General features: G+C 45.2%; 2 protein-coding genes across 2 annotated transcripts in view; both read right to left on the bottom strand.

Moving 5' to 3' along the window:
* LOC115501568 (keratin-associated protein 4-9-like) overlaps positions 1–12,408 on the bottom strand; it is a 46,672-nt gene extending 34,264 nt beyond the window's left edge. The window contains 1 exon segment of the mRNA XM_030296677.2: positions 11,896–12,408. Coding sequence (XP_030152537.2) covers positions 11,896–12,408 — 513 coding nt within the window.
* Positions 12,409–15,993: 3,585 nt separating this feature from the next.
* Positions 15,994–16,629, bottom strand: LOC115501329 (keratin-associated protein 9-2). Its single transcript, XM_030296361.1, has one exon. The coding sequence runs from the start codon at positions 16,627–16,629 to the stop codon at positions 15,994–15,996; it is 636 nt and encodes a 211-aa protein (XP_030152221.1).
* Positions 16,630–17,455: the final 826 nt, after the last annotated feature.

Genomic DNA, 17,455 nt, shown 5'->3' with positions numbered 1-17,455 from the left:
CATGTAGGGATTCCCCTATTTCAGGAGCAAGAGACCTGAAGTCGCATAAGCCAAATCTCCAGAACAAGGGCTAAGTGTTTTCTCAGTGTGGCACCCACAGGCAGCATGACATTCTACTGTCATGAAAAGAGCCCTTAGACATAGAGATGCAAATCTGGTGTGTAGAAATTGTCCCAAACACACTAATATACAAGTTATAATGATGGCATATTCAAGACATCATCTGTAGTCTACAGTTTTCTTCCCTCACACCCAATATTTACTCTGAAGGATGGTGGACAGATACAATTTTTATAAGGAGAAGACAGAGGAGGAAAAGAGAAGAGGTAAAAGAGGAGGAGGAGGTAGGCAGGGAGAGAGGAAGGTAGAGTGAGAGAGAAAGAAGGAAGGAAAGAAGAAAGAAGAAAGAAGGAAGGAAGAAGAAGGAAGGAAGGAAGGAAGGAAGGAAGGAAGGAAGGAAGGAAGGAAGGAAGGATGCTGTCATGTCACTTCATCCTGGTTTTCCCAAACTGCTCCAGTTATATCACTGAAAGTCCCATATCCTGGGAAAGACTTCATTTCTGGGCAAATCAGGACTACTGGTCATCCAGGAAGTATGTTGATTGATGCTTTCTTAGTCTTAGTGTACTACTGTGGCTTCTATCTATCTGCTTGATTCTGCCTGGACATGTGGAAGAAATGATGTCAGACATCCTCCACTCGTGTCTTTGATTGAAGTTGGATACCAAGATGGACTAGGGGGCTACAAGAGACAGATGCCTGTGAAAATATTGAATCAGGCTTTTGTGAGGAAACAGACTTGGTCTCAGGCATGATTTTAATTCATCACTGTGAGCGCATCAACATCACACTCCTCACCTCAGAAATATTCCCAATCTACATGCAATGTAAGGACCAGCACTGGGGAAAGACCACTGAACTGACCCACTAACCACATCCCAGGCTAGTGGGAACTATATCATATAATGAAATTATTGTAGCAAGAGTGTTGCTGCTGATGTGACCATCTTGCTTTCATCTGAAAATGTTTCCATGAGTTATTCTCAAATAGGAAACACATTAAACATGTATTCTCTGAAGATCATAATAACATTTAGGGAATAGCTTCCTCTTTTATTATCCCCCCAGTGACTATTGAAAACAGCATGAACAACAGCAAGGTAAATCCTACTTATTGTTCTAACTCTGGGGGATCCAATGCATAAAAGCCGCAGATCAGGAGGAGGCACCAGAATCAGAGAAATTCACATCTGGACAGGACCTGCCCACCCTCCACCCCTGACACCATGACCCACTCGTGCTGCTCCTCTTGCTGCCAGCCTACGTGCTGCAGGACCACCTGCTGCCAGCCCACGTGCTGGGGGTCCAGCTGCTGCCAGCCTTGCTGCCGCCCAACTTGCTGTCAGACCACTTGCCATAGGACCACCTGCTGGGGTCCTTGTTGTGTGTCTAACTGCTGCCAGCCTTCCTGCCACTGACTGCCTCCTCACAAACCACTCTCCTCTGCACAGAACCTTTGTTAACCAACTTTGCTCTGGAGAACAAATTCACTTCCTAGACTTTGCTGAGAACCAGCATACTATCACCTTAATTCCTGTTACTCATATGTCTGTTTGAGAACTTGTGAATCAGCTTGATAGAGTGCAGAGTACTTTCTCCAGTTCTCTTCCTCCTGTGTAGATGAATCATGTGCCACTTTGGTGAATCCTCAATATGAAGCATTGGTCTCTGCTTTGACACTGAATCATGATCTTCATCTTCCCCCTCCATGTAACTCAAACAAATCTCATGAGTTTTTCTTAGGTTTCTGCAACTATCTTCATAATAATCATCTTATCATGTTTCATTTTAATGTATTTATGATTTATATAATCCACTTTATTCTTTCCATGATCACTTGGAATTTTCTTCATAGACACAGGAACTCTTTCCTATATTTCTTAATAAATCTGTGTCATTTTCATCCCAAGTTGTGTTTCATTTTACTGTGCAGCATTCCTGACATAGGGACCTATATACATATTGCATATCTCATGCATTGTCTATTCTGGGCCCTATGACAGCATCTCTCAAGTAAGATTTTCCATTTTTCAGAAGAGAAAATTTCACTGTGTGATGGTATGTAGGTAAAAATGAACAGATTCAAGTTAAAGACTGGCTTTTCTGCTCCTATTCAAGAGCACATACATTTACCTATCAGGACAAGTTGAGGTGAAACTGGGACTGAATACCAGCAAGGTATGCATTTCACCTGATTCCTAACAATGGAAGGAATATTCCCTTATGTATGCAGATAATACTTGTGTTTACCAAGTTCTTCCCAAATCAGTGCCCCATACCTCAGTGTGCATCAATGAGCAGATGTTTCAGTCGACAAGCAGTGGCTGCCTTTAAGAGCTCTCATGCATTCAGGGAAATCTTCTGTCTCAGGCTTGACCCTTGGGTAATTCTTCTGCATCAAATAATTTTGAGCATCCATTGTGTCCTCATGAGAGAGAGACTCATTTATTGGATTTGTCCTTTGGTATCACGTAAATCAAATTCTTGTAAGGCTTCCTTCTCCTGAGTACCTTTTTAGAGCAAAAAAGAATTAAGTAATTCCCTGCAAAACACAGATCCTGTAGCATCCTTTAAACTTTAAACCAACTTGCTTCAATGTGGTATGGTTCATTTTCAGGAGGGATGTTATCCAATTAAGGGCTTGACATCAGTCTCTGCTGCTGAAAAACAGCACATTCAGCAGAGACAGTCATGGCAACAGAGAGCACATGCTGTTGGTTCCATGCAAAGCCTCTATTCATGCCAATGTGGCTACTCAGTTCATGGTTTCCTGTGTAAGTACTGGAGCATCTGAGGAGAGAAATGGGGCACATTATCCCAGACTCATCCAAAGCCTCTCAAGAGATGGATACTCTCTGGTGGGCAGTGATTTGGGGACATAGAGAGGGAACACTTTATGTCCACACACCCAACTCTGTCTAGTGATTCTCTAATCTTTCAACCTTGCTGCTTTCAGATCTCAGACCAAGCAATCAAGCTTTTTACCACTTGCCAACAGGCCATGAACACCATTCCCTCAGTCCATTTTCCTTCAAACAAAATGCATAGCCATGTGTGCTGCTCACAGTTCTTTTCACTGGGAGTATATCCACTCTCCACTGCCTTTTCAGGCCAGAAATTGTTGATCTGTTGTAGTAAAAATTCTGTATGTGGCATAATAGCTGCTACCAAGTCTATCAGTTGATAAAATTCAAGGTATTCCATGATCATATGTCATATTACTTTAGGTTTCCACAGGAATCAAATGTGCTTGTAAACAAATCATGTACCCTTTAGTCATGTATCACTGAAGTCAGCACCAAACTCTGGATGTGATATTGTTTCTTGATAGTGCCTTGATCTGGAGGTTTAATTTATAAATTTGAGGTATAGTTTATGCTAAGTCATGGACACAAGGATAAATAAAGGAGGCAGAACCAAGGTTATTGAGGGAAAGAAAGATACATTCTATGTTTTTAAGGATTTTGAATAAGATTTATTTCTGCTGTATTCCTTGAAAACATAAGAATTGTGATCTCTTATAGAGATATCTGCCTAAAGACTGGCTGACATAATAAAGGAAAGGAAAAAGGGGCGTCTGGGTGGCTCAGTTGATTAAGCGTCCAACTTCCGCTCAGGTCATGATCTTATGGCTTGTGGGTTCAAGCCCCACATTGGGCTCTGTGCTGACAGCTCAGAGCCTGGAACTGCTTCAGATTCTGTGTCTTCCTCTCTCTGCCCCTCCACCGCTCAACTCTGTTTCTCTCTCTCTCTCAAAAACAAATAAACATTCAAAAATATTTTAAAAATAAAGGAGGGGAAAAAAGAGAAAGAAATGATTCCAGACTAATCCATGGGTGGACATACTATTTAAGGTGGAAGTGGGAAAAATAAAGATACATAAAGGACAGATGACACAAAATACAGGAGAAACTTTCATAAAGGGGCATAAACATAGTCTATATTTTCCCCAAAACACATAGCTAGTGAGTAGCAGAACCGGAATTTGAATACTCTTCTATATGATTCTAATTCTCATAATCAAGATCTATCATCTTCTCTTCCATGATAAAGAACTTACAGTTGAAGATAAAATTGGAGATGAATAGTTGCACAATTGTCGAGGGATCTTAGTACAGCAAATGGATAATGCAAACTAGAAGCATCTTACAAGTGACATGACAAAAGCAGGTTCCTTAATGGGGTGGGGGTGGAAGCTAGAAGCTCTACAGAATTTTTTCCTGTTTCCGTCCAGAAGTTTTGTAGTTTGGGGCTTTAAATTTAGGTCTACAATCCATTTGAATAGGCTTTTGTATATGATACAAACTACAGGTTGAAATTCTTTTTTTTTTTTTTTTTTTTTTTTGCCTGTGGATGTTTAATTGTTCCAGCACCATTTGTTTAAAAGATCACACTTGCTCTGCATATTAACTTGGCACCTTTCTTCAAAAATCAATGCATAATAAGTGTGTGTCTCTTTCTGGACTCTCAATTGGGTTCCACTGATTTATATCTTTATGATTTCATCTGTACCCCACAGAAAAACTTTGTTTTTGAAGCCAAGATGGTTTTGATGTTCATGCAATTTCCTACAAGTTACATTATTCAACACTGATTTCCTCAGCTCTAATATGGGGGGCAATAATACCCATTTTTCAGGGTTGTGTGAGAATGAAAGATAGTGCAGATAAAGCATCTATCTCAGTAGCCAGTGTGTGGTAGGCCCTCAGGAAATGTTACTAATTCTTCCCATCCATTCTCCACATTGTAAAGTTTAGTAATCTGGCAAAATATTCAATATACCCTCTAGGAAGATCACACTCTCTGTCACATCTAGTGTGTTAACTAATCCAAAGAATTTTTATATCTCTTAAGAAGATGGTTATAATTAAAATTGCTTATTTTCTGTACAGAGCCATATTAACCCTTGTACTGCTGGGTGCCTTAGCTATTGTCTTTATTATTCAGCTTTTAATACAAAAATCCAGGTTTCTTCCACTTGGGAACTAACTTAATGTCCATCTTGGGTTTGGATAGTGCATTCTTTCTTCTCCTTTTTTTCATTTCTCTTTTTTCCTCTTTTTCCTGAAAATTCTGATTTTGATTTCCTTTAGCTTATGTGTCTTTATCTCATAGAACACAATAAATTGTTCTCTTTCCATTTACAGCTCAAAAATTATGATGGGGTAAAAGGGTTATATGCATATTGCAGGGTACTTCAGTTCTCAGGCCTCTACAAACTTATCTGTTAACAATGTCCAGGTGAGGAGACCAAATTGCCTCAAAGTTTGGGAGACGAGGAATTGTGGCCTGAGCTTGTGTTCTTTCCCAGTGTAATTCTTCATCCCAATTTCTGTTAGGATGAATGAAATGATACCAGTATGCCAATCCATAACATCAAAGAAGAGGGTCCTTTAGTCAAGAATAAGGCCAGGAACACTTTTGGGGCCAATGATACTCAGGTTACTTTTGGTGACAGATTGCACTAGTGGCAGATTAGAACCCAGAGATGTAAAGCCTCCCTTCATTAACTAAAACTCTTAAAGGCAGTCTTTACTGGTAATAAAGGTGGGAAGAATATTTAGGAAGGTCTTTGTAGACTGAAGTAGTTTTATTTCCATTGTTAGAGAAATAATTCAAAATGTATGTCTTCCCCATGCCCCATCACTAGTGTTATTTCTACTTATGGAAAGGTAAATAAAAATATCTTTGACCTGAAATAAAAGGACTTGCTTATGTCAATTAATAGCTGTATGGCAAATAATTTCCTGATCCTTGAACTGAGAATGATAATGGAATTATAATCTTGGCTCTGCCTAATTTGTAGGACTATAGTGATAACTGAATGAGATATTAAATATAGAATGACCCCCCCCCCCCAAAAAAGAATGAAACCCAAAGGAAAGCTTCAAAAAGGAATTCATAAAGGAAATGCACACAAACGCACAAACACACAAACATTGGATGCAGGATAATACAGATTTTATTAGGAAAGAATGGAAAGAAGAAAATTCAGTCATTGTGAAGAGTTTAGTAACCTGGGAGAAGCTACTAAATATAATGCATATATCTAAAAAGATGATCAATAATGATCACTGTGGAGAGCTAAATATACACATGTAAGAGGTTGTTTAGGGGCACCTGGCTGGCTCAGTCAGTTAAGCTCCAACTCTTGATTTTGACTCACATCATGATCTCATGGTTTGCGAGTTTGAGCCCACATTGGGCTCTGCCCTGAGAGCATGGAATCTGCTTGGGTTTCTCTCCCTCTCTCTCTGCTCCTCCCCACTCACATTTTCTCTCTCTCTGTCTCTCTTTCCCTCCCCCCACCAAAAACAAACTTAAAAACAATTTGTTTAATGGTTTCTGGTCTCACATTTATGTTTTTCATCCATTTTGAATTTATTTTTGTGTATGGTGTAAGAAAGTGGTCCAGTTTCATTCTTCTGCATGTCCTCATCCAGTTTTCCCAACACTTTTTGTTTAAGAGACTGTCTTTTTTCCATTGGATATTCTTTCCTGCTTTGTCAAAGATTAGTTGACCATATAGTTGTGGGTCCATTTCTGGGTTTTCTATTCTGTTGCATTATGTGTCTGTTTTCGTACCAGTGCCATACTATCTTGATGACTACAACTTTGTAATATAGCTTGAAATCTGGAATAGTGATGCTTCTAGTTTTGTTTTTCTTTTTCAGGATTGCTTTGGCTATTTAGGGTCTTCTGTGGTTCCATACAAATTTTTGGATTGTTTGTTCTGGCTCCTTGAAAAATGCTGGTGGTATTTTGATAGGGATTGCATTAAATGTGTAGATTGCTTTTGGTAGTATAGACATTTTAACAGTGTTTGTCTTTCCAATATGTGAGCAATGAATGCTTTTCCATTTCTTTGTGTCCTCAATTTCTTTCATAAGTGTTCTATAGTTTTCAGAATACAGATTTTTTACCTCTTTGGTTAGGTTTATTCCTAGATATCTTATTGTTTTTGGTGCAATTGCAAATAGAATCGATTCCTTGATATCTTTTTCTGCTGCTTATTTATTGGTGTATAGAAATACAACAGATTTTTGCATGTTGATTTTATATCCTGTGACTTTGCTGAATTCACATATTAGTTCTAGCAATTTTTTGGTGGAGTTTTTTGGGTTTTCTACATAGAGTATCATGTCATCTGTGACAGTGGAAGTTTGATGTCCTCCTTGCTGATTTGGATGCTTTTTATTGCTTTTTGTGTCTGATTTCTAAGGCTAAGACTTCCAGCACTACGTTAAATAGTAATGGTGAGAATGGACATCCTTGTCTTGTTTCTGACCATAGAGGAAAGGCTCTCAGTTTTTCCTCACTTAGGATGGTATTAGCTGTGGGTAGTTTATATACGGCCTTTATGACATTGAGGTATGTGTCATCTAACCCTACTTTGTTGAGGGTTTTTATAAAGAATGGATGTATTTTGTCAAATGCTTTTTATGCATCTATTGATGATAGATGATTCTTATGATTCTTATCCTTTCTTTTACTAATGTGGTGTGTCACATTGATTTGTGAATACTGAACCAGTCCTGCAAACAAATCCCACTTGATCATGGTGAATAATTCTTTTAATGTACTATTGAACTAGATTCTCTAGTATCTTGTTGAGAATTTTTGCATCCATGTTCATCAGGGATACTGGCCTATGATATAGGAAACCATCAAAATCCTAGAGGAGAACACAGGCAGCAACCTCTGTGACCTCAGTCAGAGCAATTTCTTACTAGACACGTTACCAAAGGCAAGAGAAACAAAAGCAAACACGAACTATTGGGACTTCATCAAGATAAAAACCTTCTGCACAGTGAAGGAAGCAACCAACAAAACTAAAAGGCAGACTACAGAATGGAGACAATATTTGCAAATGATATATCTGATAAAGGGTTAGTATCCAAAATCCATAAAGAACTTAGCAAACTCAACACCAAAAAGCAAATAATCCAGATAAGAAATGGGCAGAAAACATGAAGAGACACTTTTCTAAAAAAGACATCCGGGCTGCTAGGGTGGCTCACTCAGTCAGTCAGTTAAGCTACTGACTTCAGCTCAGGTCATGATCTCGTGGTTTATGAGTTTGAGGCCCATGTTGGGCTCTGTGCTGATAGCTCAGAGCCTGGAGCCTGCTTCGGATTCTGTGTCTCCCTCTCTCTCTGCCCGTCTCCTGCTTGTGCTCCGTCTCTCTGTCTCTGTCTCTGTCTCTCAAAAAAAAAAAAAAAAAAGACATCCAGATGGCTAACAGACACATGAAAAGATGCTCAACATTACTCACCATCAGGGAAATACAAATCAAAACCACAATGAGATATTACCTCACACCTGTCAGAATGGCTAGACTTAACAACACAAGAAACAACAGGTGTTTGTGGGAATGCAAACTGATGCTGCCATTCTGGAAAATAGTATGGAGGTTCCTTAAAAAACTGAACATAGAACTACCCTATGACCCAGCAAGTGCACTATTAGGTATTTACCCAAAGGACACAAAAATACAAATTTGAAGGGGTACATGCACCCTAATGTTTATAGCAGCATTATCAGCAATAGCCAAACTATGGAGAGAACCCAAAAGTCCATCGATTGATGAATGGATAAAGAAGATGTGGTATATATATACAATAGAATATTTCTCAGCCACCAAAAAGAATGAAATCTTGCCATTTGCAATGATGTGGATGGATCTAGAATGTACTCTGCTAAGTGAAATATTCAGAGGAAGACAAATACCATATAATTTCACTCATATGTGGAATTTAAGAAATAAAACACATGAACATTGAGGAGGGTAAAAAAGAGAAGAGAGAGAGAAATAAACCACAAGAGACTCTTAATGATAGAGAACAAACTATGGTCTGACAGAGGGAGGAGGGAGGGAGATAGGCTTGATGGGTAACAGGTATTAAGGAGGGCACTTGCTGTGATGGGCACTGGATGTTGTATGTAAGTGGTGAATCACTGAATTCTATTCTTGAAACCAATATTTCACTATATGTTAACTAAATAAAATGTAAACAAAAAATAAAATAAAAAGACAATTTAAATGCCATAGAAGTGAAAAGTGATGGTCACGTTTCCAAGGCTGAAACTATGAATCAACAGATGTTGACCAGCATCTGGAGTTGACCAGATGGAGTAGATCAGCAATTCTTACAGTGATCAAGAGAAAATAAGAATAAGATCAAATTTAAGTAGACTTCATTCCCTTAATAGAATCACAAGCATTGCAGTAAAAGATGATGAAAGTGAAGAATAAGCATGTGTTCCCAGTAAAGTTTAGGGAGAAAGTTCTTACAGGAACAGCAACTTTGGTGAACTGGTCTAGAAATATATCTTCGGTCAGTGGTGGGTCTACAACAAGTCGATCAGCAGCAGGAAGGCTAGAAAGAGCTGGACACACACACAGTGCAGCAGCAGGTAGTCCTGCAGCAGGGGCTGTGGTAGCAGGTTGGGCGGCAGTAGGCTGACAACAGCTGAATGCACAACCTTGAGCTAGGCGCCCAGGCAGGCAGGAGCACGTGGGGTGGTAGTAGGTTCCCTTGCAGTACACAGGGATAGAGCAATCTGGCTGGGAGCAAGCTGTACAGCAGCAACTGGGGCAGCAGCTGGACCCACAGCCACTGGATCTACAGCAGGTGGTCCTGCAGAAGGTAGGCTGGGAGCAAGAGAAGGAACATGAGTGGGTCATGGTGTCAGGGGTAGAGGGTGAGCAGGTCCTGTTCAGAGGTGAGTTTCTCAGATTCTAGTGCCCCTTCCTGTTCTAAGGCTTTTGTGCCATACACCCCTGAAGTTTGGATCATGGGAACGGCTTTTCTTGTTGTTGTTATTGTTTACATTGATTTCGAAGATCACTGGGAAAGGTGTGGAAAAAATGAGGAAGCTGTTCCCTAAATGTTATGATTTTCAGAAAATAAGTGTTAAATGTGTTTCCTATTTGAGAATGACTCATAGAAAAATTTTCAGATATAGGATTACGGGTTGGCTTAATTGGAAAAATGTCCAACTCTTGATCCCAGCTAAGGTCTTAATCTCAGGAAGATGAGCTCAAGAACTACATTGGGCTCCATGTTGGGCACAATGCCTATGAAAAAAAAAAAAAAAAAGAAGAGAGAAGGAAAGAAAATAAATACGCAGATAAAATCAAGGTGATCACATCAGGAGCAACACTCTTGCTACAATAATTTCATCATGTGATATTGTTCCTACTGGCCTGGGGTGTGGTTGGTAGGAGAGGTCAGTAGATATCTCCAGGTTGCTCCATAGGTTGAACACAGATTGGGATGTTCCTGAAGTGAGGGACATCATGTTGATATGTTCACAGTAATGAATTAAAATCATGCCTGAGACTAAGTCTGTTTCCTCACAAAGCCTGATTGAACCCTTTCACAGTCATCTGCCTCTTGTACCACCCTAGTCCATCTTGGTACCCCATTTCAATCAAAGACACATGAGTGGAGGATGTTTGACAACATGTTTTTCAAATGTGAAAGCAGAACCAAAGAGGAAGATAGAAGCCACAGAGCACACTGAGACTAAGAAAACATCAATAAATATACTTCCTGGATAACCAGTGGTCCAGATTTATGAAGAAGGGACAAATTGCCTTACAGGAGGGAAGAAAATAGGTTTGGCAGAAAATCACATGATGCCATTTTACTATAGCATTAGGTCCTGGGGACGAGGAGGCCAAACAAGAATGTGATATGCACGACCCAAACACAAGCGTGTTCAGCTGCCTCTGTTGCTCACGAGGACACCGCAGGCTCACCTGTATGTGAGGCAGAAGAGTGCTGAGGGGCTGGATGCCACCCAAGGCAACAGGAGCATCCTGTGTTCCCCAGGGCTCTAAAGGGCAGGTCCCGCTGTCCTCACCTATGGCTGCTGTGGCTGAGTTGTAGGACACTGATGTCTACAACGTAGTGCCAGTGATGGCCCGCCTGTACAGGAGAATAACACTTGTGCGGTCAAAGAAGGCCTCGGACGGACATGTTGCTGGTGCTGAGACTAAGGGTGTGTGCTACCACGTCTGGAGATCTGAACGTAAGTGCGCTTCAGCAAGCGCCCGAACCACAGTCTTGGATCCGAGTGTGTCCATGTCAGCTGTGGGACATTCCACCGTGAAATCTCCTCAGCTGAAAATGCGCATAATGACTTGTGGAGGACTGTGTATGGCTCCACACGGACACTGCATGTGATGTAAGATGTACGTACAAAACCTCGCATTGGAAACAGGGTACAAAAACACATAGACAATACGGGATTCCAAATGATTGGGATTTATTAAGAGATACAGGTGAGACTCCCCGCGTCTAGGGAGACATTGAAAGGGAACATGACAGGCAGCAAGAGGCGTACAAGCTTCACGAGTACACCGAGAAAGGAAACATACCCGTGTGGGCTTTCAGCAGTTTCCACGAGTTATAGGTCATTCCTGAGGAGTTGTTTCGCTGACGTATTTAGAGGGACAGGATAAAGTTCTTGACTATGGAGACCAAACAGAGATCCTCACTCTGTATCAGGATGGGTGAAGCTGGCACATGACCCAGAGGAAGGAAAGAAGAAGCGAATCAGGGAGAAGCGGCCCACAACTTCACCAGGCCGGTTCACAAGATGGTAGACAGGCAGGCGACTAACCGAGATGTTGGGGATTGCGGGCTGGCTTTCCGCAACGCTTGGCGGTGACCAGTTCCCAAGTGGCAAGTCAGATGGTGGTTCTTGGCGAGGCAATCAGCAGCAGGAAGGCTGGCCGCAGGATCCAGAGCCCTGGGCTAGGCACCCAGGCAGGCAGCAGCAGGTGGGGTGGTAGCAGGTTCTCGTGCAGTACACGGGGGTTCAGCAACCTGGCTGGCAGCAGCGGGACCCACATCAGTTTTGTCCACAGCCGCTGGACCCACAACAGCTGGGCTGGCAGCAGGTGGTCCGGCAGCAGGTGGTATGACAGCAAGTTGGGCAGCAGCAAGGCTGGCAGCAGCTGGAACCACAGCCGCTAGACCCACCGCAGTTGTGTCCACAGCCGCTGGACCCACAGCAGCTGGGCTGGCAGCAGGTGGTCCGGCAGCAGGTGGTGTGACAGCAAGCTGGGCAGCAGCCAGGCTGGCAGCAGCTGGAACCACAGCCGCTAGACCCACCGCAGTTGTGTCCACAGCCGCTACACCCACAGCAGCTGGGCTGGCAGCAGGTGGTCCGGCAGCAGGTGGTGTGACAGCAAGTTGGGCGGCAGCAAGGCTGGCAGCAGCTGGACCCATGGCCGCTGGACCCACAGCCGCTGGGCTGGCAGCAGGTGGTCCGGCAGCAGGTGGTCCTGCAGCACGTAGGCTGGCAGCAAGAGGACCAGCACGAGTGGGTCATGGTGTCAGGGGTGGAGGGTGGGCAGGTCCTGTCCGGAGGTGAGGTTGTCCGATTCTGGTGCCTCCTCCGGTTCTGGGGCTTTTATGCGCTGGACCCCCGAAGGTTAGGCCAATGGGCAGGACTTTCCTTGTTGGTGTTTACATCGTTTTCCGTAGTCACTGGGGGAATCATAAACGAGGAAGCTGTTTCCTAAATGTTAGCAATCGTTACAAAATAAGTGTCTAATGGTGTCCTATTTGAGAATAACTCACAGAAACATTTTCCAACGAGAGGAAGGTGGGCACATCAGCCGCATCGTTCTTGTTTCAGTGATCATGGCATCCATCGTGTGATCACGTTCTGCTGGGGTGGCTAGGCTCACAGCAGTGTTCCCTCCCCAGTCTTTGCCCTTAGACTGTAAGTGGATTGCGAGTATCTCTGAGGTGAGGGGCATGATGCTGATATGTTCACTGGGACAAACGTGGTAGATCCCTGAGCCCAGTTCCGTTTCCCCACAGAAGCCGGATTCAAGACTCCCACAGGCGTATCTGTCTCCTGTAGCACCCAACCCCACCTGCGTATCTCAGTTCAATCAAAGACCCTTGCGTAGCCGATGCCTGGGGTTTTCTCTGCCACATGGCAAGGCAGAAGCAAAGCAGGTGGGGAGAAGCAGCAGCAGTACTCTGGGACTAAGCAAGCATCAGTCAATATGCGTCCTTGTTGAACAGGACCCCTGATTTTCCTCGGGTCGAACGCTTTCACCGGAGGGGGGGCTTTCAGGGGCATAAAGGCGGGGGCAGTCTGGGCAAAACCAGGTGAGTTGGGGACTCTAGTCCTAACCTTGTTAGCTAGCCTCGTCAGTGTCCTCACGTAGCTCATTACATCTTTACTTATGGTTGCTCTTTCTTTTTTCTGTCAGGCTGTCTTTCTTTTTCTGCCTTTCTCCCTTCCTCCCTGCATGCCTGTCCATCCCTTCCTCGCACCGTGCCTTCTTTCCTTCCTTCCTTCCTTCCTTCCTTCCTTCCTTCCTTCCTTCCTTCCCTTCATTCTTTAGTTTCTCTCTTTCTTCTCTTCCCTTTCTCCCTCTCTTCCTCCCTCTACCCCCTTCCTTCTATGCTTCCTTTCTTCCTCCCTCCCTTCTCCTTTTCTCCCTACTCCTCTCCTCATCCCCCCATTCATATTCCACCATCTTCTTCTGTTTCTTCCAATGATTTTCTCCATCCGCCCGGCTAATTAAGAACACAGTGGAATGAATGGTGACAACCATAGTCGGCCAAAGACGTCTGAAGCCACCAAACCTATCTCTTGGGTACTGGTGTGTTTGGGACAACTTCTGCCTACCAGCTCTGCACCTCAATGCCTAAGTGCCCTTTGCACGCGCAGCAGAATGTCAGGCTGCCTGAGCATGCCACACGGAGAAAACACACTCAACCCTTGCTTCTGGAGAGTGGGTTTATAAAGCCTCCAGCTCCCTCACGGCTGAAATAAGAGAATCTCACCCTGTGTGTGTGTGTGTGTGTGTGTGTGTGTGTGTGCGCGCGCGCGTGCGCGTGCGTGTGTGCGTGTTTGTGCGCGCTCGCGCGCGCGCGTGTGTGCGTGTTTGGAGTTGTACCGTTTCTGAGATACCTTTCAGGTTAAAGCTTTGGTTGCAAACTGTGATGCTGGCCTCAAAGTGTTTCTTCCCTGTGACACTTCCCCACACTCGGACCAGTGCCATATGACCTCCCCAAAGAATCCACATTCCTGGACTCTTTCCTTAAGAGGAGCTTCTGGAAAACCAAACTCTGACATTCCTTTACCCCACTCAGTCTCAATTTCCTCACCTCTACAATGGGAACCTTAATACCTACTTTGCAAATCCCTCCAAGAATTAAAGGGAATGCTCATGAAGGATTTAGTCAACATCCAGCAAATATTCGGAAACATGGGTCGTGTCAGGTTTTCCTCTCATTTTGCCAACATGGCGCTCTTGAGAACCAGCAGCGGTAGGCACGTTTGGCCTTGGCAGTCTCTCCAGAGCATCCTGGGTACCTAGTCTCCAATGGTGGCATGCGTCCTGCATAGGGGCCTTCGAAGCTCATCAGAGGTCCCTCCGCTGCTCCCAGGAAGTGACCCGGGGCCCTGTCTCCTATTCGTCTCGGAGCCTGAATCGGCCTCACAGCCCTGAGTGCTGACGCGGCACCAGTGCCTCTGGACCAGGAGCACCAGCCTGCGTCCTTGACTCCTAGGAATGCACACGTTGTTGTCTCTTTTTTCTTCCTCACATTCAACTCACCCCCACGGAGCAGGCATCGTTTCCCCCCCCCCCCCTCGTTTGCTCACACTTCCTCCACAATATACCAGAGCTTATTCTGTTTCCTTAGATGGTTCAGAGCGCATGGATTACTCAAAGTCCTACATGCCCATTGCACGATCTCTCTGGCCCTGACACCATGCTTCATCAACTCTCTGGGCAACATTTTGATCACCGTGACAAACTGCCTCACGGGAGGGGAGATACATAGGTTTGGCAGAAAATCACATGATGCCATTTTGCTATACCATTAGGTCCTGGGGACGAGGAGGCCAAACAAGAATGTGATATGCACGACCCAAACACAAGCGTGTTCAGCTGCCTCTGTTGCTCACGAGGACACCGCAGGCTCACCTGTATGTGAGGCAGAAGAGTGCTGAGGGGCTGGATGCCACCCAAGGCAACAGGAGCATCCTGTGTTCCCCAGGGCTCTAAAGGGCAGGTCCCGCTGTCCTCACCTATGGCTGCTGTGGCTGAGTTGTAGGACACTGATGTCTACAACGTAGTGCCAGTGATGGCCCGCCTGTACAGGAGAATAACACTTGTGCGGTCAAAGAAGGCCTCGGACGGACATGTTGCTGGTGCTGAGACTAAGGGTGTGTGCTACCACGTCTGGAGATCTGAACGTAAGTGCGCTTCAGCAAGCGCCCGAACCACAGTCTTGGATCCGAGTGTGTCCATGTCAGCTGTGGGACATTCCACCGTGAAATCTCCTCAGCTGAAAATGCGCATAATGACTTGTGGAGGACTGTGTATGGCTCCACACGGACACTGCATGTGATGTAAGATGTACGTACAAAACCTCGCATTGGAAACAGGGTACAAAAACACATAGACAATACGGGATTCCAAATGATTGGGATTTATTAAGAGATACAGGTGAGACTCCCCGCGTCTAGGGAGACATTGAAAGGGAACATGACAGGCAGCAAGAGGCGTACAAGCTTCACGAGTACACCGAGAAAGGAAACATACCCGTGTGGGCTTTCAGCAGTTTCCACGAGTTATAGGTCATTCCTGAGGAGTTGTTTCGCTGACGTATTTAGAGGGACAGGATAAAGTTCTTGACTATGGAGACCAAACAGAGATCCTCACTCTGTATCAGGATGGGTGAAGCTGGCACATGACCCAGAGGAAGGAAAGAAGAAGCGAATCAGGGAGAAGCGGCCCACAACTTCACCAGGCCGGTTCACAAGATGGTAGACAGGCAGGCGACTAACCGAGATGTTGGGGATTGCGGGCTGGCTTTCCGCAACGCTTGGCGGTGACCAGTTCCCAAGTGGCAAGTCAGATGGTGGTTCTTGGCGAGGCAATCAGCAGCAGGAAGGCTGGCCGCAGGATCCAGAGCCCTGGGCTAGGCACCCAGGCAGGCAGCAGCAGGTGGGGTGGTAGCAGGTTCTCGTGCAGTACACGGGGGTACAGCAAACTGCCTGGCAGTAGTGGGACCCACAGCAGTTTTGTCCACAGCCGCTGGACCCACAGCCGCTGGACCCACAACAGCTGGGCTGGCAGCAGGTGGTCCGGCAGCAGGTGGTGTGACAGCAAGTTGGGCGGCAGCAAGGCTGGCAGCAGCTCGACCCACAGCCGCTAGACCCACAGCAGTTGTGTCCACAGCCGCTGGACCCACAGCAGCTGGGCTGGCAGCAGGTGGTCCTACAGCAGGTGGTCCTGCAGCAGGTGGTGTGACAGCAAGTTGGGCGGCAGCAAGGCTGGCAGCAGCTCGACCCACAGCCACTAGACCCACCGCAGTTGTGTCCACAGCCGCTGGACCCACAGCAGCAGGGCAGGCAACAGGTGGTCCGACAGCAAGTTGGGCGGCAGCAAGGCTGGCAGCAGCCGGACCCACAGCCGCTGGACCTACAGCATGTGGGCTGGCAGCAGGTGGTCCGGCAGCAGGTGGTCCTGCAGCACGTAGGGTGGCAGCAAGAGGAGCAGCACGAATGGGTCATGGTGTTAGTGGTGGAAGGTGGGCAGGTCCTGTCTGGAGGTGAGGTTGTCAGATTCTGGTGCCTTCTCCGGTTCTGGGGCTTTTATGCGCTGGACCCCGAATTTTAGACCAATGGGCAGGACTTTCCTTGTTGGTGTTTACATAGTTTTCCGTAGTCGCTGGGGAATCATAAATGAGGAAGTTGTTTCCTAAATGTTAGGAATCGTTAGAAATATGTGTTTAATGGTTTCCTATTTGAGAATAACTCACAGAAACATTTTCCAACGAGAGGAAGGTGGACACATCAGCAGCATCGTTCTTGTTTCAGTGATCATGGCATCCATCGTGTGATGACCTTCTGCTGGGGTGGCTAGGGTCACAGCAGTTTTCCCTCCCCAGTCTTTGCCCTTAGATTGTATGAGGATTGCGAGTATCTCTGAGGTGAGGGGCATGATGCTGATATGTTCACTGGGACAAATATGGTAGATCCCAGGGCCCAGGTAGGTTTCCCGACAGAACTCGGATTCAAGACTCCCATAGGCATATCGGTCGCCTGTAGCACCCAACCCCACCTGTGTATCTCAGTTCAATCAAAGACCCTTGCATAGCCGATGCCTGGGGTTTTCTCTGGCACATGGCCAGGCAGAAGCAAAGCAGGTGGGGATTGACCAGTACCCAGATATACCTAGGATCGAATGCTTTCACAGGATGTGGGGCTTTCAGGGGCATAAAGGCGGGGACAGTATGGGCAAAACCAGGTGAGTTGGGGACTCTAGTCCTAGCCTTGTTAGCTAGCCTCATCCTTGTCCTCAAGTAGCTCATTACAGCCTTATTTATGGTTGCTGTTT

This window comes from Lynx canadensis, chromosome E1 (assembly GCF_007474595.2).
Source record: "Lynx canadensis isolate LIC74 chromosome E1, mLynCan4.pri.v2, whole genome shotgun sequence".
NCBI lineage: Eukaryota > Metazoa > Chordata > Mammalia > Carnivora > Felidae > Lynx > Lynx canadensis.
The sequence above is the reverse complement of the archived record's forward strand: the minus strand, read 5'-3'. Positions and strand labels throughout refer to the sequence as shown.